General features: G+C 43.4%; 1 protein-coding gene across 4 annotated transcripts in view; it reads right to left on the bottom strand.

Moving 5' to 3' along the window:
- Window positions 1–1,794: 1,794 nt before the first annotated feature.
- PARVG (parvin gamma) overlaps window positions 1,795–22,419 on the bottom strand; it is a 51,627-nt gene continuing 31,002 nt past the window's right edge. The window contains exons 5-11 of one of the 4 annotated variants that reach the window (XM_075602773.1): window positions 21,513–21,568; window positions 16,273–16,292; window positions 15,300–15,361; window positions 12,809–12,877; window positions 11,396–11,497; window positions 5,028–5,100; window positions 1,795–2,194 (exon numbers count right to left, since the gene is read on the bottom strand). In XM_075602773.1, coding sequence (XP_075458888.1) covers window positions 2,121–2,194; window positions 5,028–5,100; window positions 11,396–11,497; window positions 12,809–12,877; window positions 15,300–15,361; window positions 16,273–16,292; window positions 21,513–21,568 — 456 coding nt within the window. In that variant the 3' untranslated portion in view covers window positions 1,795–2,120. The remainder of the gene's footprint in view (window positions 2,195–5,027; window positions 5,101–11,395; window positions 11,498–12,808; window positions 12,878–15,299; window positions 15,362–16,272; window positions 16,293–21,512; window positions 21,569–22,419) is intronic. The other 3 variants (XM_075602772.1, XM_075602771.1, XM_075602770.1) reach the window with 3 other exon arrangements.

The raw sequence follows: 22,419 nt of genomic DNA on the forward strand, positions 1-22,419 counted from the left end.
TGTGCATCAAGTCACTGTTTCTTAACCACTACTATTGCTCTAAATCAGGGGGGGCGTAAACTGGGGGCGTAGGATTTCCTACTGGAGCGCGGCGCTTACAGAGGCTCCCGCGCTTTAAATTAAATGCCAGGGGAGCAGCGAAGGCCTCTGTAAGGTCCCTTACCTTCGCTCAGACGGCTTCTGGTGACACGTCACGCCATGGCAATGCGGCGCCAAATGACACCGCGGGGTCACGTGATGCCACATGATGTCAGAACGCCAGAGCCAAGGTAAAGAGGGGGAGTGCAAGCAGGGGGGGGGGAGCTGGCAGGGGGTGCAGGGGGGAAAGATTGCAGACCCCGTGCTCTACATGACTATTCTCAGGTCTGAAGACAGCTTTTCCAGGCCCCAGTGTTGACCTGTGACCCGGGCAGCTGAGCGGAGGGGAGGGTGCCGATTCATACGTACCTGGTGAGCGGTCCAGCGAGTACAGAGGGCCCCGCGGTACTTGGAGGCCCCAGTTCCAGGTGGGCCGAACTGCCAGTACGGCCACCCCGGACCCAGCAGAGGGCAGGTTGTTGGTTAGGGAGGACCCCAAAATGGAGGGGAGCTGCATCAAGCTGCTGGGATGTATTACTCTTCTGTGCATGCCTTTAACATTTATTACGTATTTATTATTGTAAGACCTCCTAAAACCAAGGTTAACTAATTCCAGTGGCAAATTTAAGGGGTCTCCACTGGGTAACGGATGCTTTTTTTTAACCTAAATATGAACCCTATAAGTAATTTTAATTGATGGTTTGGTTTCCTCTGGCTGCTCCCTTGTGTGTGATGTCACAGTGTGATGTCACGGTGTAATTAGCAAGTGCCTGTACAGCCAGAATCCGCCCTCTTTATTGGTTTCCTGATAAGGACAGGGTGGGATAAGTTGAAAGAAAACCCTTTGCCATTCAGAGGCCCAAAGAAATGAAACTGGGTGACTATTTGGGGGATTGCGCCTTTAACTGGAGCCGTTCCAAAATTCTGCGCTTTGTCTATTCCACCCTAACTTGTATAATAAGGGCACCTACGTTTGGAAACGCAGAACTATTTTTTGAAGGAGAACTTGATGGAAATAACATTCAACATCTTTTTTATTTTATTTTGTTTAGTTCCAATTCTCATTAAACGCAATTGGACGTGTATAAATATATTCCTCAAAGGACCAAAGTCGGTAACATTTGGAAGAAAACATGGCAACTTAATAGAAAGTACAGAGTTTTAATCAGTGAGACTATTTAAGACGGTGATGCGTAAAATCAATGAGACAATCAGTGAGAGCCGACGTGTCTGGTGTGAGAGCAGTGGTGAAGGGGAGGATCTTTAATTTGGAGTTTAGGGATCTTGGATTGCTAATAAAAGAGACTCTTGATGACTATAGGTGTGCGGTCATACTCATTACAGTTTTTTATTGCAGTAGCATATTACTTTCACGTGATTAGGGTTTATCTGAGAACATTGTGTTTCTGCTGCTGCTGCTGCTGCTGGAGGCGCAGTTCCCATACTGGATTTTAAAATAAACAAACCATGTTGTGCTATCTCCTGCGATTATAGTCTGTCATCCGTGTTTGTAAATTCACAGAGTCACGTGAGTGATAGGGGTTCATACAAATGTTTATTTTAGGTTTTAAAATAAGACATGAAAATAATATATATATATATATATATATATATATATATATATATATATATATATATATATATATATATATATACATACATGTAGAGGTATCAGTACCGTGTTAGCCGAGCTTCAATAATCAAAAAATAAATAGATGATACCGTTCTGTGGCTAACGAAATGCTTTTATTTGTGCGAGCTTTCGAGATACACTGATCTCTTCTTCCGGCGAGTGTGTGTATATATATATATATATATATATATATATATATATATATATATATATATTTATATATATATGTATATGTATATGTATATATATATTTAAAAAAATCATATATATATATATATATATATCTATATATATATATATCTCTCTCTGTTTTGAATTTCTATTTCCTCCCAAAAATATATATTTGGATGCCCTGCACTTTCACATTGCAGGATAATTTGATTACATTTAATCACTTTTGATGCACATTTCATCTGTTCTTGTGTTTCAGGAACAAGCTGTACAGCACACGCAGTGTTGTTTTTAGATCTCTGTTCACGATATCTGTGGAGGCATGAGGAAGGGGGGAAAAGGAGATAGGATTGCTGAAAAAGATTGTACAGCTAAAAAAAGAATTAAAAAAAGAATATAAATGCAGTCTCATGATACTGTACAATTGTAAATGTCACAGGATGTCTGAGCTGGATCAGTTACGTTGTTACTGTGTTCTCAGAAGGTCCACACCAAACTATGACAAGCTGTTTCTCGGGTTCCTATTCAGCACTGTGCGAGGCCGGTTAACGTACAGGTAACGATGCGTTTACTACTCACATTGACCTTCTCACAATGTCGGAAGAGATGGAAGGTGAGTGAGAGAAAGAGGAAAACCTCTAGCATGGCAGAAGTGGCCAACCCCAGTCCTCAAAGGCCACCAACAGATCAGGTCTTCAAGATATCCCTGCTTCAGCACAGGTGGCTCAGTCGATGTTAACTTCAATAGCAGAAGTAGGGGTAAATTCCCTTTGTCTGGGGATATCTGCCCATATGTTAACTGCCTTTACGTTTGATGCACAGTCCAAGATATCAAAACCAAAAGAAAACTCAATATTTATCCCGAAAGAAAAATCTATGGCTGGAGAATTCCATTTTCCAGCGTTTGACAAATCTACATATATATCTTTTTTAGGTTTCACACTGTGTTTATTTTTGGAGCTAGACAGGGTTACAGCCAGCTAAAATGTGGAGACTTTAATAACAGCATCAATGAGGAGAAATATTAATACCTGAAAAATAGAAATAAAAAAAGGTCTGAACCCAAAAATTAATTTCACGCACTCCAAAGGTTTAAAATAATATTTAAATCATCATATACACAGGTGCTACTTAATGCAGCAATACCGGGTTAGCTTCTTAAATTTTTTTTTAATTATATATATATATATATATATATATATATATATATATATATATATATATATATTGTTTTTATTACAGGTTGGAAGTAATTAACCCCATTAATTTCAGCTCCGGGGACCCAGTGCTTCCGGAGACACTTACCTCCGTTGTGGCGCTGGTATCCCTGCAGGCAGAGAAATGGTGTGTCTAATCTAATGGCGGCTTTAAATGTCTCACGTCACGCGGTCCAATAGAAAGCTGTGACGTCATCCGGTGCGGCTTCCTATTGGCCCATATGACATGGGGATTTAAACTCAGCAGAGATACTGGCACCCCCTACAGAGGTTCATAACTGTGGAAGCAGGGATCCCAGGAGCTTAAATTAATGAGGTTCAGATCCGGAGACCCCCTGCTTCAATCATGTAATATTTGTAGTTTTTTTAATGCCAAGCTACAGTATATTGCTGCTTTAAGAGAAAATCATCAGCCAGGATAGAGCATTGCTAATCCTCCCACAGAGAGCGAATTCTATATGTAGTATCACTTCCTGGCTGGAGTTTCTTATTTCCCCTATATCGGACAGAACGGGAAGGGTTCAGTCAGAAACCCACTATGCTGGACCAGAGTGATGTGAAAGAAGCAGCCCAAAATGTAGGACAACTCCTTAAAGGCCATGTCCAACAGACATCTTCAGTAGCGCTGTGCAAATGTTTCACATTCACCTATATATTTTTTTTTAGGAGAAAAACGCCAATCTTTGCAAAATATTTGCCAAGCATAAGAGAGTCAATTTGCATTGCAAATTCAGCACAACTTCACCTAATTTCTCAAATTTCTCCTAAATTTCACTCCAGTTTTTTCTAATGCACAGACTATAAACAGGACGAACACCTCTGGCTTGTGGAGTTTGGATGTTAATACAGACACACACAGTAGAGGTTTAAAATACAAATATATGGGTTAGGAAGGTGGGATATTGGTGGTAGTCATTAATGGTCGTGGCAGAAAAGGACTAGTATGCAGTGAGATATCCTAGGGAAAATGACTAGGAGATATATATACTGCAACTACTACAAAATCTGCAGTTGTACTTGAGCCCAAGGATCTGTCCAGTCTTAACAGAAATAAAACTCAAAGGGAGGTGTTAACATCATCATTATTATCATTGTTCTCAAGGCCAGTCTAAGCACTGACCCATCATCATAGGTCTACAGGGCAACTCTGAGAAGGGCACTAGCACCGTTATGAGAAGGAATCATGACTCAATTCATGGTAATCAATCAGAGAGCTTTGGTGGTGAAGGTCTTCATGATGATGGATGTACTTTGCACTGGTAGACTGAGCAGTAAATAGTAATAGTTATGATGAGGCTGTGGGTAGCCTGGCATGGTGGAAATTGTTCATCTGGCAGTAGACAACCACCTAAAACAATGATGTGAAATCTATTAAACCAACCCATGGTCTGCAAAGCTGTTGATAGGTTCCCATCATGGATATCCTAGGGCCCTTATGCTGAAGGGCAAATTGGCCAAAATGCTTCAAGTTCACATGCTGCCCTTTGTTATTGTCAAGGGCTTTAGAGAGCTACTCAAGTGCGCAGAGCCATGCCGGAAAATACCCAGTAGGGAATATCTTTCCAAGGCTGTGCCACAACTGTACCAAGAGGCTGTTACATTCATTACATTCATTATCATCATTAGAGATGTGAGAAATATCTTCAAATTTGCTTCACAGATAACCATTTCTCCTGTATTTTCAGGTTTTTACAAACATTTAGCAACATTTTAAACTTTCCACCATATTTTTGAGAAAAAGTCGATATATAAAGTCTTCCGGTAATCTTCGACTGAGCCACTGATTGAGGCACCTGTGCTGAAGCAGGGATAGCCTAAAAACCCGACCTGCTGCTGGCCTTTGAGGAGTGGAGTTTGCCGCTCATGTCAAGGTAAAATCACATCTACTCTAGTGTAGCTTCGTTGGGACACGAGGCAAAAATACTGACCTGCAGGGTCGATCGGACAATCTAAGAGCTCTGCATCCACAAGCATATCCAAAGCAACGGAGACGTTGTGCAGCTGTCAATGAGAACACAGAAAATCAGTGACAGAAAGGGAACAGTGGGGCCTATTCATGAAACTGCGATAATGGCATTTCCAGGCAAAAAATAACGCGTATTTATGCACAAATTTGCATCTTGATGTGTTAAGCAATTATTGCATGTCCTAACTTATTTTCTTACACAATTTGCTTCCGGCTGTGCAATTCTGCATGATATGCAAAGTTTGTATATACATATTTGCATATTGCCAGAAATGTTACAACCAGAAATCTCGCCTCCCTTTTTGCTGCAGAATGGGAAAAGTGATCAAGCAATTTAGTAAGAGAGCCGTCTTCTGAAATAACTCCCAGGTTGATTAACCGGTGGGCCTTCACATTAATTTGTTTCTCCAAGGTATTCTGATTTGGGACGGCAGGTCAAACTGTGTGGTGTGCGAGGACTTGGCATCGCACCATTCCTTCGTGGCGCGCATATGAAAAAGTAAATACCCAAATGTATTGATTAGGTCCAATACATTTTAAAAAGCAGGTTCATCAAATGAATGGGGTGCATGTCATGCCCGAGTCTCCGCACCTGCAGCCCCCCACTCCTCCCTGCTTCCCTCTCTGTGTTTTCCACCTACAGATACCATATTTTGTATCCCCAAAAAGAGGACACTGTGGGAATTATCCACAAAACAGTGTCAGCGGTGGTCACATGACGACAAGTGGGACCGTTTTGTTAATGAGATCTTATTTCTCAAAACAAAACACATTAAACTCACCCCAATCATTCATCCCGTCTTACTCTGCTACTCACTTATGTACACCCAGACACACAGGCGCAGTGACACAGACATATACACTCCCTACAGACGTGAACACAAACACTGACACAGATACACTGATAGACACACACACACATGCACTGAGACAGTGACGTAGACACACTGACATTGTGAGGAAAAAGGTGAAAGACAGGCGCTACTAGATGGATGAAATCAGTGTAGTAAATGAAAAAGTGATACAAAATGGGACAGATGACCCAACCCCTTGCTCAAACCTCACTGGTGGGACCTGTGTCACGGGTTCCAAGGGTTAAGTATTTGCTCAAAACATCCAGGGGGAGCATGTGGGGAGATAAGAGAACAATATATACATATAAGTGCAGACGTTATGTATTGAGTAGATATATAAGCAATGTCTTGGCTCGTATAGCTGATCTACTCACAGGAGCAAGGTTATATTCAAAGCAGTTGGCAAATTGGGTTGCCACCCTTGAAGATATCTGTGAGCTGTACCCCTCTAGCGATTCTCCGTCGGCAGTGTGTGTATAGAGAGAGGGAGAGAACTACATAGTGCGATCAGTATGAAAATTTATATATGAAAAACACAATAAAAATGCGCACTTACAATTTGCACAACGTATAAAAGCATGTATCACATAATGTGAATGGAGGATGTCCCGAAACAGCTCACCGCCTCCTACAGGTCAGTCTGCTGGCTTCCGCAGCTCTGTGTCCTGGACCGGAGCTTCCTTCTGCGCGCCCGTCTGCAAGATGTGACGTCACTGCATTCAGAGCTGGTTCTAAGGATCGTCTCCAAGACCAAAATTGGTCCACTGGTAAACTCTACGCGTTTCGCCTCAGCTACCAAACTGTTTCTCGGCTTCGTCAGGAGTGCCAACTGCTTTGAATATAACCTTGCTCCTGTGAGTAGATCAGCTATACGAGCCAAGACATTGCTTATATATCTACTCAATACATAACGTCTGCACTTATATGTATATATTGTTCTCTTATCTCCCCACATGCTCCCCCTGGATGTTTTGAGTACACACACTGACACACACACACATCCAAAGTGGAGAAGCTACATGGAGGTTTAATATGGGATAATATTCAGTGATAGAGATGGGCAAATTTTGGGGGCGGATTTGGACCATCAGCGGATCGGCCGGTGCCTCTGACCCGCAAATTTCAGCGGACCTATCTCCAAAAAGGGTGATTCGTGTTCTGCGGATTTTAATGTATTATTACCAATACACGCCACGGATTCCGCGACCTGTGGACTGATTTGTAGAATCCAACCTGCGAATTCAGCAATCATCCGCCACCGGATTCTTCACTAGGTTTGCCAGGTGTCCAGTTTTTAACTGGACTGTCCTGTATTTGGAGACACTGTCCAGTAAAAAATTAGAGGTAATACTGGACATGGATGTGTCCGGTATTACCTCTCTGGACATAGTGACCTGACCAGCTTGGGGAGCCACAGGATTTCCCCAAACAGGGAGAGAGCAGGGCTGTTGCTAGGGGGCTGGGCAGCTTCCTCCATCCTTATTGGCTGCTGCTGGGTAATGCAGCCAATCAGGAGGAGGTGTCAGGAGCCTGGGGGTGGGACCAAGGAGAGGAGGAAACAGCATGGAGAGGTGGGAGACGTGTGTGTGTGTGTGTGTGTGTGTGTGTGTGTGTGTGTGTGTGTGTGTGTGTGTGTGTGTGTGTGTGTGTGTGTGTGTGTGTGTGTGTGTGTGTGTGTGTGTGTGTGTGTGTGTGTGTGTGTGTGGCGTTATACCTTTCACCATTGTGTCCAGTATTTTTGGAGAAGCCACCTGGCAACCCTATTCTTCCCAGCGTATTGAATTAAAAGCCAGCAATGTCAGGTCGCGTTTACTTGTTGCATCACAGTTTAAACTAGTACTATATGGTCTCAAATGTCACTAGTGTCTCTTTGTAATCACAACCCCCACCCCCCGAATCCCCCCCCCAAATTAAAAAGTTGTATTTGTCCGTTTGTTCTTGTAACTAGAAAACGCAGACCTTATTTGGGTCAATGGAAAAATACTATCAACATTAGACGTTCAAAATGTCAAACGTGTTCATCAAGCTTATTCCTCTGCAGCAGAAATAATAACACTGTGAGGATATAGCCCTGCAGGGTACTCAGTGCTGTATAATAGAATTTCAGGCCACGGCCTGTTCCCCATAAATCTTCCAACCTTCTGTAAGGCATAACGACATGAAGTGACTCTTCCCAATGTTAAAGCTGGCATTGGGGTTTAAACTGAGCGCATCCCACTTCAAAGGCAGTGACATTACCACTAGATCACTCCTTTCCCCTGTCTCTAAATAGTCACACAGGGCTTCAGTAACGTTAACCCAGGAGGGGTTCTCAACGCCAGTCCTCAAGACGCCCCTCAACTGGCCAGGTTTTCAGGATATCCCTGCTTCAGCACAGGTGGCTCAATCAGTGGCTCAGTCGCAGACTGAGCCACTGATTGAGCCACCTGTGCTGATGCAGGGATATCCGGAAAACCTGACCTGTTGGACGAGGGGTCTTGAGAACCCCCATTGATGTCAGTAGAAATTCCGACATACTGGAGAAAGTTCCCTTCCGCATTACTCGTATGATCTCCTCCCGGGTTTGGATCTCGTATCATTGTGCCTGATTTGTATGATTTACAGTGGGCTGACAGTTTGATTTTAGGTTTCCGTTCCTCTCCCTGTTGCCGACAGACAAGAAGCAGCTGAGGTGTACGCAGATCTGCGCCAGTGTTTTGACTTGAGCGGCAGCATAAATAAAATGTTTGCTTGTGAACACGCGCAGCCCGAGAGTCCCACCTCCCCCGGGAGGCTTATGAATCTTTCATCGAACAGGTGAAAATATGTAATTTATGTAAATTCTCCTGAAGGAGCTATTGGCATCGCACAACGGTTTGGTTTAGAAATTAAGCTGTAATGTGCATATTCGTGCCAAATTATTCATCGCTTATTCTAAAAGGTTCAGAAACAGATTGACTGTTTTTAGCTTCACAGCCAGCAAGCAGGTCAAAATGAAAATGTCCAATGATGATACAGCTGTCCCTGAATATATAATTATTATTATTGTTAGTAAACCAGGTTTGGCTGTTCAATGTACTTCTTACGGCAGCTGATGGGCCTTAAATCAGGGGGTTCTCAAGACCCCCCCCCCCCCAAACAGGTCAGGTTTTAATATCCCTGCTTCAGCACAGTTGGCTCAATCAGTGGCTCAGTGATTGAGCCGCCTGTGCTGAAGCAGGGATTGATTGAGCCACCTGTGCTGATGCAGGGATATCCTAAAAACCTGACCTGTTGGCGGGGGTTCTTGAGGACTGGAGTTGAGCACCCCTGCCTTAAATAAAACCAGCCACTTGCAAATATAATCCACCACGGAAGCAATCCTTTTTATAACATTACACGGGTTTTATTTGGGGAAATGCTGTTATAATAAACCAGTGTTTGCTTGGTTGATTATAGCCATAAACGCTTGGTTTTGTTTATGGATCAGATCAGTGATGAAGGACTGTTCCATACATCGGAGCACTGCAGGGCCAGCACGGTGTATGGCAGTGTCTTTCATCAGGTCTCTGCTGCAGGCTACTCACTAACGTTCAATCAGTTTACATGAAAGGTTAGAAGCAAAGCGATTACACAGCTGTGTATGGAAGGGGACCTTCCAGCCCGGCCATCTCGCCGCAGGAGATCATCCACTGATCAGGCGCAGGGGACAGCTAGCCGCTGGCCGTTTCACCGCGAAGGTAAGTGGTTAGAGAGATTAGTGTTTGGGGTTTACTTTAGGGAAAGGGGTTAACGGATTAGGAGTCAGATTGGGGTTAGGGTAAGGGGTTAAGGTTAGGGGTTTCAGGGTAAGGGGTCAGATTGGGGGTTAGGGTAAGGGGTTAAGGTTAGGGGTTTTAGGGTAAGGGGTCACGGTAAGGGGTTAGTGGTTTTAGGGTAAGGGGTCTGATTGTGGGTAAGAGGTTAAGGCTAGGGGTCTGATTGTGGGTTAGGGTAAGGGGGTTACGGGTAAGGGACTTACCTTTACGGTGAAACAGCCGGCGGCTAGCTTTACCCTGCGGCTGATTGGCTACAGCGAGAAGGCCGCGCCAAAGTGTCTTAGACCGGCTGTGAGTGAGGGTGGCAATTATACAAACCTGGTGCAATTAATGCTGAAATGAATGCCTTTGCTGTCCAACTGGCATGCAGCGCATTACTGCACAATGTGAAGCGCTTAACTGAAAGAATGGCCAATAGATTATGACTTCATTGCCAAGCAAACCTAGATTGCGTTAAATTCATGTATCGTGCTACTTGTGTAATATTTCTAGACATATTGATACAGTTCCTTTTAGACTCAATAGGAACCAGTGGAAATCCCCGTTGGACCCTGGAATCAGGGGTGCCTCGAGGTTCAGACTGGCCAATTATCCTTAAACGGCCAGGAGACGCCCAAAGTCTTGGGTAGTCTCAGGAGACAGGCTGAATTTCTGGAGTCTGTCTGTGTGAGTGAGTGCAGCTGGAGGGAGAGTCCGTCTCCTGTGTCTATCAGTGTGTGTATCTGTCTATCTGAATCAGTTTGTTCTGCATCTATCAGTGCATAGATAAGTCTGTGTATGAGCAGAAGCCCCAATGCACATTCAATGTGACAAATGATTTGATTCATTTCTATATGTTTTTTTCTTAGCGTAAGTATGGGTCATTTAATGAAATTTTGAGGCCAAAACACATTCAGCCTGCAACCACGTCAAGGTTAGACCCTTTCAGTAGGTACCTACACTTCCAATGTTATACTGTGTGCTTTGTATTTCCTCCAGTGAGGAAAGAGTGAAAACGAGAGGGAGGGGGGGGGGGGAGAAAGAGAGATGGGGGGAGGGAGGGGAAGAAGGAGGGGGAGAGAAGGTGGGGAGAGGGGGGTGGAGGTGGGGAAAGGGGGGTGGAGGTGGGGGAGAGGAGGTGGGGAGAGGAGGTGAGGGGAGAGGGGGATATGGGGGTGGGGGGAGAGGGGGAGATAACTGAGTGGAATAAGGGAGGGAAAAGGGGGTAAGGGAGGGGGAGAGGGGGTAAGGGAGGGGGTAAGGGAGGGGAGAGGGGTATAAGAGGTGGGAGAGGGGATAAGTGGGTAGGGGAGAGGAGTAGAGGAGGAAAGAGAGAGAGGGGAGAGGAGGGGGAGACAGTGGGGGGAGAGGAGGGAAAGAGGGGAGAAGCGAAAGGGGGGAGGAGTCTTGCAGGTCATTGGCAGGGGGAGCAGCCCCCCCCCCCATGCTTAACAACCCAGGGCCAAAGTGGAGACTGTTGTCCTGGGCCCCAGGAATGCGTTGGGGACCCTAAATGTATGTGTGAGCATGTATATGTATGCATGAGCCCTATTATAACTTTGTTGCCCATTACAAACCCATAGGGAGCTCTTTCAGTAGATTCTCCATGGGCCCTTCCTTCCATAGTCCCACACCGGTTCATAGATTTTCCATCAAATTGATCAGCTGGGAGGATGGAAGGAGAGTGAGGTTTCCATAGTAATCCTTTTTCGGAAACTTACCATATCCTCCTGTGATTTTGGAGTCAGGAAAAAGGTACCCAAATTTATAAAGTACCCTTCCAGTTGCCCAATCAACAGCAGCAAAATCACCCCATCTGCAAACTACAGAAAGGATGTCAGAGACACACATAAAGCTTGGCCACTTCATAACAAGAACGTGAGACGTCACATGTCCCTAACTAAACAAACAGGTTGTACTTTTAACAATAAAACTGAAAAAAATACAGTGATACATTTATAAAATACAGTAAAGCTTCAAGACATGCACGGATATATTCACAGCAAGGGATTGTGTAAATTTGCAAATAATTCAATGTAAACCGGCATTATAAAAGTAACGTCTCAAAATCCTGAGTTTTTGGAATATCCCACATGAATGTTTATATAATAGAGAATTAGGGGCATGGCAGTGAGGCCCATTTACGTCATTATTGGAGAGAAGGCCCATAAGGATTTCTGAGGTTTGTGTTCTTTTGGGTAAAGAAACTTTAAAGAGAACGGTAATGCTCAGTATTATTGTACGCTGTGGCAAAACAAAGGCATTGAGTGTAGCAAAAGGGCCTAGAAATCCTAATAAAGCCGCATAAATAAAATGCCTGCTGTACATTGCACATCATGACGCGGTTCTCTTTCATCGGTAAAATTCCAGGTGATTCAGAGAAGAAAGATACCACCGAGGAATGGTAAATATTTATTGAAGAATCTGTCAGTAAATGGTCTATAGTCGCGTACCCAGGTCTTAACAGCACTATAGCCCCCCGGGCAAAGCAGTGCACTGGGCCCCGCCAACCCTCCACTGCAAGTCGTAATTTTTCTCCTTCTACCGAGTTAGCGGGAGATTTCAATGTTGAGGCGGGTGATCGGAAAATGAGTGTTAAATTATGGTCTGTGCATAGATTAGCGTGGGGCCCCTATGCTCGTGGGGCCCCTGGGCAACTGCCCAGCGTGCCCGTGCGTTAAGACGGCACTGCGCGTACCTTCCTTCTCTAAACTATTACAGTGAATGTGCCAACACTGAAACTAAATGCACCAAGTGCTTTTCCCTTTTTTAAGTGGTTGTGTCGGACTTCTGTCTGTGCTGAAGTAGTTGGGGGTTATATTTCCATTTAGAAACTGATGCAACCAACAAAGTTAAATATTTAACGACACCCCTTAAGCACAGGACGGGCATGCTCTCAAGAGACCCCCCTCCTTCAGGTACAGAAAACCAAACAAAAAAACTTCAAAAAGGGGAATTACTCCCTAAGGGGCAAAGGAAGCTATATACTGAAACAGGCTTCTCCAAGTTGAGACTGCTGTCTTTACATGTTCCAAGCCAGCAGAGAAGTCAACGTTTTTCTTATTAAATGAGGTGATGAGAAACTGCTTTCAAAGTAGCATACATCGGATGATAGAAGAGTTACTGTATCATACCTGGGTATCCAGGTCTGTCACGGTGAGGCTTAAGTTTGCAAGATGCCGGTTGGCAAAGTTAACGATTGCCTACAAAACAAGAAACAAAATAACGATAATGATGCATTTATTGCTGTGTACCATACGTGTCCCTGACTTTATTGCTGTCAAATAACTTGCATGTGCTGATTTCTGGATATTTTAGGGGATGAGAAGCTTAAGTTATAAGTTTGTAGAAAACTAAATCACTTGACAAAGGTCATTTGAAACATAAAACAATTTTGCAAAGCTTTCTAACTTTATTTGTCTGTTAGAAGTACCTTTTGTCACTGAATTTTTATGTAAAGCCCTAAAGACACGAAAAACACAAACTATTAATTTATAGTAGCACATGGTAAAGATGGCGGCCTCCATTAGATTTTGGTTATTTCCCTAGTTTTGTGTCGTCAATCAAGATACTGTACTGTTGGTTTGTTGTTTGAGGTATAAGATATTGGGACCTACTCAATACACCAAGAGAGAGACAATAGCTAGAACATAACAGCCACACCATCATTGGGATTTCCACACCATTGTATATTTATTTCCCTTGTTTTATTGTTGCGTGTCCATTTCTGGAGAATTTCGTTTTACTGACTGAGAGAACGGTCATTAGGAAGAACTGCAACCCTGAGACAAGGGATACAGACGTACATCTTTATTGTTAAATTGTTTTTTTTTTTATATACAAGTTGACTTCTTTCACATTACAGGCATACCCCACATTAACGTACGAAATGGGACCGGAGCATGTATGTAAAGTGAAAATGTACTTAAAGTGTTGCCGGAATAAAGCTTTTGCACGCAGTCACTGCCGCCAGCCTGTCTTTTTGCTGTGCTCCAATGTCCTTGTTTCTCCCCTCCTCTTACCTACCTGCTCTGGGACGGATGCACGCTCCAGGAGAGCAGCGGTGAGGCCCCCTCCTCTGGAACGGACAGCCAACAGGCACTACACGAGCCAGCTACACGAGTCTCTGCACTCCCTGCTCGAGGACCCGCCGGGAACACGTGATCCGCCACAGAAGGAACCGCCGGATGGGAGAAGCACTCCGGTCAGGTTAGAGATCACTTTTCCTATACGGCGACCCAGATTGTGCCTTATTGTGCCCAAAAGAAGTTATTATTTCCTATCTAGGGGTACACACTCCGCTGCTCTCCCCTACTACCTCAAACATTGGCAAATCTGCCCTACCACTGCTACACTGAGGATTAAACAGTCCTCAATACCGACACCAATTTGAAGCACCACATTAGGGGTTTACTCCCTTATCTACCTATTTCCCCATTTATCGATGCATGTACGGTACTGCAATCGTCATATACGTGCAGAACTGATGTAAATAACGCATTTGTAACAGGCTCTATAGTCTCCCCGCTTGCGCACAGCTTCGGTACAGGTAGGGAGCCGGTATTGCTGTTCAGGACGTGCTGACAGGCGCATGCGCGAGCTGCCGTTTGCCTATTTGGCGATATGTCCTTACTCGCGATTGTACTTAAAGTGAGTGTCCTTAAACCGGGGTATGTCTGTACTGTACAGAACTTTATTAGAACAAGGTGGTAGATTTTTTTTAAAGTTGTGCCCTCTATATAGTACACATTCTATTCAATACACAAATGAACGAGCCGTAATTGTTCCAGAGCAAGGTAAAAACAGCTTCACAGCACATTCAACATGGGCCATAGATAGAGTGACCAGATGTCCTGGTTTAGCGGGATTAACCAGATTTTTGGGGCTTTGTCCCAGTTTTAGGATCCCCTACTCATGCACATGCACATGCGCGATCAGCACTTGCCAACTGTGCATGTGCGACCGGCAAGCTCCTATCACGCATGCGAATGAGCGACCGGCAAACGCCATTCACTCATGTGCAGTCGGCAAGCACCGATCACGCATGCACATGAGCAGCTGGGAAGTGCCAATTGCGCATGCATAATCGGCAGGCACTCTTTGCGCATGCGTGACATTTGTCCCAAGTTTTTGCTGCGACAAATCTGGTCACCCTAGCCATAGAGAGAGTAGGTACCTGTGCTCAGGGCCGACGAGAGGGAGGGAGCCTGTAAAATTACCGAGTCCCGGCGTCCGGAAGGGGGCCCGACTATGTTGCATATGTTTTTGTCTTTCTCAGTAGTATCATTATTTGTCACTCCTTGCTGCCGCCCTCCTTCTTCTTCTGAACCGCAGTGACTTCACCAACGTGACATCACACAGCATCAAATTTACGTAACGACATCGCGATACCATGACGCCATGCGATGTCATGTTGGTGCGCAGATCAGAAAGAGCAGGTGCCTGCCACAGCTCAGTGCAAGAGAGAAAAGAGCTGCTGGAGGCCCTGGAAAAAAACATTTCACCGGGGTCCGAACCCGCTCTCGGCGGCCCTGCATGTGCTGAATTTGAAGAGTTTTGAAAAGCAAAATATTTATATTTTTTATTTTGTTTCTGTACAACGTGTTGGTATTTTCATTAAATTACCTGTTTCACATCTTTCACTTTCTCTGGATTCAGTTCAAAAAGTTGATCAAAAGCATCACGCTCTATAATAGAAACAAAGAAAGAATTAGGCAGACACACGCCAAGGGAACGCAGGAAACGCGGCTGTCTTATATTCACACCACAACGTGCTTGGTAGGTTACCTTCAATGGGGTTTCATTCGCTGAAAGCTACATTACATGAAATAATGTGCCAAATCGTATTATAAGAAGGGACACATATCTAACATTACTATACACCGATGTGTTGCAGGTCTTTGCAAAGCTGTAAGGCTTTACATTTAGATCAAAGAGGATGTAATCAACTGGATAATTATTATAAAAAATTTAGACTATTGAAAACCACTCAACAACTGAAATGGACTAATTATTGTACACGGACTTGCAGAACCGTACACTGACTTCTGAAACCACCATCAGACAGGGCGCTGTTGCCTTAATGCATAAAACAGCAGTGCCACTAATAGTATCAATTATAAATCTCCATTCAGTTTAAAATAAAGTGAATACCAACATGTGGTTATTAAAACGTAAGGGCATTAAATGTGAATGCAGAAAAAAAAAAAATTCAAGATCTGTGTAGCAAAATAGAAACAAATAGATTTGCTGGAGAATGGATTATTCCAAACTGAGCCATAGAGACACAACGTCAATGGCTCAAGGTCACAATAAGAGTCACAAAGAGTAGACCAAACCTTAAACTCCAATAACACCAATCCAAAAATGTGGACCCACTTGCAGGAGGTATTTAAGCATTGTTTAAGAAATACTGTTGGGTATCCCATTAAAATACTTTGTATCAGTGATATTGTTTATTTACAATGATATATAATATATTCTTCTAATTTACTTGTTATATGCCCAAATACTCTTGCACACGGAATATTTTGCTTTGCAAAAATGACTGGTAGCAAACTAGACCCGAGAGACATAAATGAAACATAATAATACTTACTGGATGATGCATCTTGGTCCCTGAGGATATCGACAAGAATTCGTTAGAAAGCAAAATGTGTTTTAATGAGAAGAATCAGAGGAAATAAGCAAATAACAGTTTGCAAACAGATACCCTGCTGACGCAGGCGTTATGAAAGTAACTACAGTGCGAGAAAAGGTTTGTGAACCCCTTAGGATTTTCACATATTTCAAAATTAAAATGTTATTAGATCTTAATCTTAGTCCTAATAATAGATAAAGATAACCTGATCAAACAAATGACACAAAAACCATGATACTTTTTCAACATTTATTTATCCACAAATGATTCAACATTCAATATCCATGTGAGAAACAGTGTGTGACCCTTTAGATTCAGTACCTGGTGGCACCCCCTTGAGCAGCAATAACTTCCACTAAGTGTTTCCTGTAACTGCTGGTCAGTCTCACACATCGGTTTTGAGGAATTTTGGCCCATTCCTTTTGAGGGCTTCCTTGCATGGACAGCTCGCTTCTAGTCCTGCGACAACATTTCGATGGGGTTTAGGTCCGGACTTTGACTAGGCCATTCTAAAACGTGGAATTTCTTCTCCAGCCATTCTTTTGTAGATCTGCTTGTGTTTAGGATCATTGTCTTGCTGCATGACCCACTTACGCTTCAGCTCACGGACGAATGGCCTGACATTCTCCTCTAGAATCTTCTCATACAATGCAGAATTTATGGTTGTGTAATGATGGCAAGCCGTCCAGGTCCTGAGGCAACAAAGCAGCCCCAAACCGTCACACTCCCACTACCATGCTGGACGGTTGGGATGAGGTGTTTCTGTTCGAATGCAGTTTTTTGTTTCATATTGAGGCCAGAAAGTTCTACCTTTAATTCGTCTGTCCAGAGAACATTGTTCCAGAAGTCTTGGGGATCATCTATGTGCTCTTTGGCTAAATTCAGACGGGCTCCAAAGTTGTTTTTAGAGAGCAGTGGCTTTCTTCTGACTATCCTTCCATGAACACCATTCTTATTCAGTCTTTTTCTGATATTTGAGTCATGAACATTCAAATTAGCCAAGGCGAGAGTGGCTTGCAGATCCTTGGATGTTACTCTGGGGTTCTTTGTGATTTCTTGGCTGATTTGTTGGTTTGTTCTTAGAGAGGTAGGTGATTGTGGTCCTGAACTTTCTCCATTTGTCTGACAGTGGTTTGGTGGATCCCCATATCCTTAGAAATGGTTTTGTAGCCCTTTCTAGACTGATGAGCATCAATAACGCCTTTTCTGAGGCCCTCAGAGATTTATTTTGATCTTGTCATGATATGCTCCCACACACCTGTATGGTGAAGACCAAACGCATACAAATTTTCTGATCTTTATATAGGGTGGGGCCTTCCAAACTCACACCCTAAGATTTACCTAATTATTTAAATACCTGATTCTAATTATCCCCATTTAGCTGATAAAACCAGGGTTTCACTTACTTTTGAATATACCCTGACTCATAATTGCATATTATTTGTCTAATTCATACATCATTTTATTTAAAAAAAAAGACTTGGAATTGGTTCATATAAACCCTATTGGATATTTAAGAAAAGACTGGTTTTGATTGAAAAAAATTATCATGGAAAAAACTATCCGTAATTATCATTGGGGTTCACAACCTTTTTCTCGCCACTATATCTGTGATCTAAAAATAGGATTTTTCAGTTTCCTTATTTTTGAAGAATTGACGTACGTCTGGTCCCAATCATTATCTTGTGCTTGTTGTGAACACTGGATGTATTATAAACTGGTACAGAAATATGGATATCTTGCAATCTGGAGCTGAGGATGTGATGCCAATTAAAGGAAACGGTGAACTTGGATTATATTTACTGAGCAAAATATATGTACTGTACATTATAGAGGTCCAAGTTAAATCCCATCAACGGCAACAAAACAAGGTGGGTTCTGGGATTCCACTTCTTGTGTCATGAAGCTGATTTACATTGGCCAGTGTTTCTTATTATTTAGCAAATACTTTACCAGGAAAAAAGGACATTGAGAGATACCTTCAAGTATGTTCTGTGCACAAGGTCAAGTTAACAACATTACAATTTACAGTTACAAACTAATTTAAAATGGGATCCAACCTAAGGTTTCTGGAGACGGATTTAAGAAGATAAGTTCTGTGTGCTGTACAGTAAGGGCGAGAAGCCTGCTCAGATAATTGGGTAACTTGTCCGGAAAGTTTTTGAAAGTAAGACAGGAAAGATGTATATTGCGCCTGCACTCGAGTGATAGCCAACCTAGTTCAGTTAACTCAGGGTTGCGCAAACTTTTTGTGCTGCGCCCCTGTCTATCTGCCCCCGGCTCTCGTGCCTCCCCCCAACCCCCCGCCTACCTTCATCCGCGTCAGATGACGCTGCGTGGGTGTGTGACGTCAGGTCACATGGTGCCGCGGCGCCTATTGATGTCGCGTTGCCATGGCGACGCAACACAGACGGTTGAATCCCGGTAAGTAAACAGTTGCAGGGGCCTTATGCGATCCCCCAGCATTTAATTTAAATGCCTGGGGGAAGAGCGCGGGGCCTCTGCAACTGCCCGCGCCCCCCCAGCACAATCTCCCGCCCCCTTTGGGGTTCGCGACCCCCACATTGCGCACCGCTGAGTTAACATATCACAATGGTGGGTGTTGAAGTTAGATAGTAAGACAAAATGATATATTGAGTGGTAAAGAAAGTCTAGTTTGCTGAGGTGAATTTGGGGTGCTGTACCATACACTATATCCCCATAGCCAATAATTGGCATTAGCATCTGCTGTGCAATGCGCTTACTGACCAATGGACTTAGGGAGGATTTATTTCTATATAGTACACCTAGTTTGGGATAGAGTTTGGAGTTCACTTAGTCAGTATGAAAACCAAATGTTAAATTGGAGTCAAGCCACATACTGAAATATTTAAAGCTAGTAACTGAGGCAAGATTAGTGTTAGAGCTGGTTCTAATCAGTAGCTCTGTCATGGAAGCTTACGAAATTTAGCCTTCGTCCCAAACACCAGTTACTGTTTTGTCCGTGTTTAAAAACAGTTTGTTTTGGGTGATCCAGTTTTCAACCTGTGAGAATCAGATTGCAGCACATTTTTCTGGGCAGAGAGGCTGGGGCTGCATGCATATAGGATAGTATCATCAGCATCCATGTGCAGACAAGACGACGACTTGCCCACTATGGGCTGCTCATTTATAAAGACAGGAAAAAGAAAGTGTTCCAGAACAGAGCCTTGGGGGACCCCACCGGTAATATCCAAGTAGTTAGAGTTGGAGCCGGAGATAGACACATGTTGGGATCTTCCTGATTAATAAAGAGTTAAACTACTTTAGAGCATGTGGTCTAATACCAGAGGCTAGGAGCTTATTTAGCATAATAGCATGGTCAACCGTATCAAAAGCCTTTGCAAAATCTAGGGATACTGCACCAGTCAACAGTCCCTGCTCCACAGCACATTCAATCTCATTGCAAATGTTTAAGAAGGTTGTGGCTGTGGAGTGATTTGGTCGGAAGCCAGTTTGGAATTGACTAAGAAGTTTTGACTAATAAAAGTGGCTTAGTTGGGAATAAACGCATTTTCCCATGACCTTGGAGACTAGAGGTAGAATAGAGATAGGTCTGTAGTTTGAGGCAATGTCTTTGTCACCACTTTTGCAGACTAGCAATTTTCCAGGCCTTAGGGATATGGCCAAAAGACAAAATAGAGTTTATAATGGAGGCAATATATGTGTGTGCGATGTGTCTGTGTGCGACGTGTCTGTGTGTGATGTGTGTGTGTGTGATGTGTGTGTGTGGGCGATGTGTGTGTGGGCGATGTGTCTGTGTGTGATGTGTGTGTGGGCGATGTGTCTGTGTGTGATGTGTGTGTGGGCGATGTGTGTGTGGGCGATGTGTGTGTGGGCGATGTGTGTCGGCGATGTGTCTGTGTGTGAGATGTGTCTGTGTGTGATGTGTGTGTGGGCGATGTGTCTGTGTTTAAAATATTGTGAACAGTGCTTTCTACTGACAGTGGCAACCCAATGGAGATTGGGGTAATATCACAGCCTTTGAAACAGGTGAACACGGTTCAAATCCCATCAGTTTTCCTAGTGACCTTTGGCCGGTGCCTCTATCTGCCGGTGCCTCTATCTCCCGGTGCCTCTATCTCCCGGTGCCTCTATCTCCCGGTGCCTCTATCTCCCGGTGCCTCTATCTCCCGGTGCCTTTATCTCCCGGTGCCTCTATCTCCCGGTGCCTCTATCTCCCGGTGCCTCTATCTCCCTGTGCCTCTATCTCCCTGTGCCTCTATCTCCCTGTGCCTCTATCTCCCGGTGCCTCTATCTCCCTGTGCCTCGGTGTATAATCGTGCCTGAACATTCTATGTGCCGCACGGAGTACACGGCTTGTGCTACAGTATATACGAACAAATATCTCTGTTACCTGCTGTAAAACATCAGAGATTTGGCTTTATGTACAGGAACTGCTGGAATTTCTTCACTGTTTTGAGATGTTGCAGTACCAGGCGGTAAAATTGGTTTAACCCTTTGAGTGCTGCATTGCTATCACGTGATCGGGACCGTCAGTGACGAGGCTAACGGAAGGGGAGGAGCCCTCTCCCATTCCTCTCCCTGCCAGATCTCGTTCGGCACTCCATAAGAACACACAACATGATCTCCCGTACACACGCACAGAAATCCTGTGACGTAGCCACAACGTGCTGCGGCCAATGATGTGGTGGCTACAAACATCATGGGGAGGGAGCGGCTCAGTGAGTAAAGACTCTGAGTTTGAAGCAGGGGAACCTGGTTAAATTCCCGGTGTCGGCTCCTTGTGACCTTGTGCAAGTCACTTTATCTCCCTGTGCCTCAGGCACCAAGAACATAGATTGTAAGCTCCACGGGGCAGGGACACCTGTGCCTGCAAAATGTCTCTGTAAAGCGCTACGTAAAACTAGCAGCGCTATATAAGAACATGCTGCTATTATTATTATCATCATCATCATCATGAGGCACCCAAAGGGATGCATGACTGGTTATAAGGAAATAATTTCTTATATAGTTAGAAACCCAAATGTCAAACGGCATGTTGGCCAAACTAGTCTCCCACTTCTAAGATCGGAAGTCTTTATTCAATGGCTTCTAAACCCACAGGACTCCATCCCACACAGGTTTTATTGTTGTTACTGGTTTCTGATTTCTAAACATATAGGTGACAAAGTGTGGTCAAGAGCAAAAATATATAACTTAATCCAATATGATCTCACCGGCGGGCTGTGATCCATTCCATTGCTTTTTCTGTCTTCATGCCGTTTTTGGTCGGCTGGTGCATTGGACAAAAAAAAACATCAAATCACTCAGTGAATTGTCAGGCCAAAGCAAATGTCACATGTAATTAGTATAGGAAACAATTCAAATCATGGAATACATATCCATTTTAGTATTTGACCTTTTAGTTAACAGCTAACATTTACCTCTTGGATGGAAAATTACATTAGTCATTTTTCCTTAGCAAAATGTTTCAAGGCAACTATTTTAACCGTGGCTTTTCAGAATTATTATACAATTGCATACTTGATTACATCTAATTGTAAAACTCCTTTGGTTACCACACTGCATGTAAAAATTGGAGCTATGTTTCAAGTTTTGGAACCTTTCATGGTGAACCATAGATGTTTAAAGCAAAAATACCCAAATTAAAAAATAAATAAATAATTGTATTAGTTTAGCTGGACCCAGACAAACTGCTGTACTTGTAGCTCTCGGGACCAGACTTCAAGTTATCCTCCTGGTCACCAGCAGGAGGGCACAGTACAACTACTTTTTAAACACCGTTGAAATTTGGGGATATGCAAGTATCATTCTTAACCACCAGATTCCCAAAAGTTCAACACTTATAATAATATATATTGCACTATATTTTGCTTTTTTTCTTGTGCTTTTCGGTTACAAGTTACATATAGTTACATAGTTGATGAGGTTGAAAAAAGACATACATTCATCAAGTTCAACCCATGATAAATTTAGACGTCAGATACTTTATCCTATATCCGTACTTATACAGTAGTACTGTATATTTCAGTATATATACTGGTTACTTCATTGCGCTCCCCTGTTTTGGACAGGTACTCAGAAAAGAACAAACAGCCAACAATAAATCAGTTTGAAGTATTT

The sequence above is a fragment of the Ascaphus truei genome, chromosome 5 (genome assembly GCF_040206685.1).
Source record: "Ascaphus truei isolate aAscTru1 chromosome 5, aAscTru1.hap1, whole genome shotgun sequence".
Classification (NCBI taxonomy): Eukaryota; Metazoa; Chordata; class Amphibia; order Anura; family Ascaphidae; genus Ascaphus; species Ascaphus truei.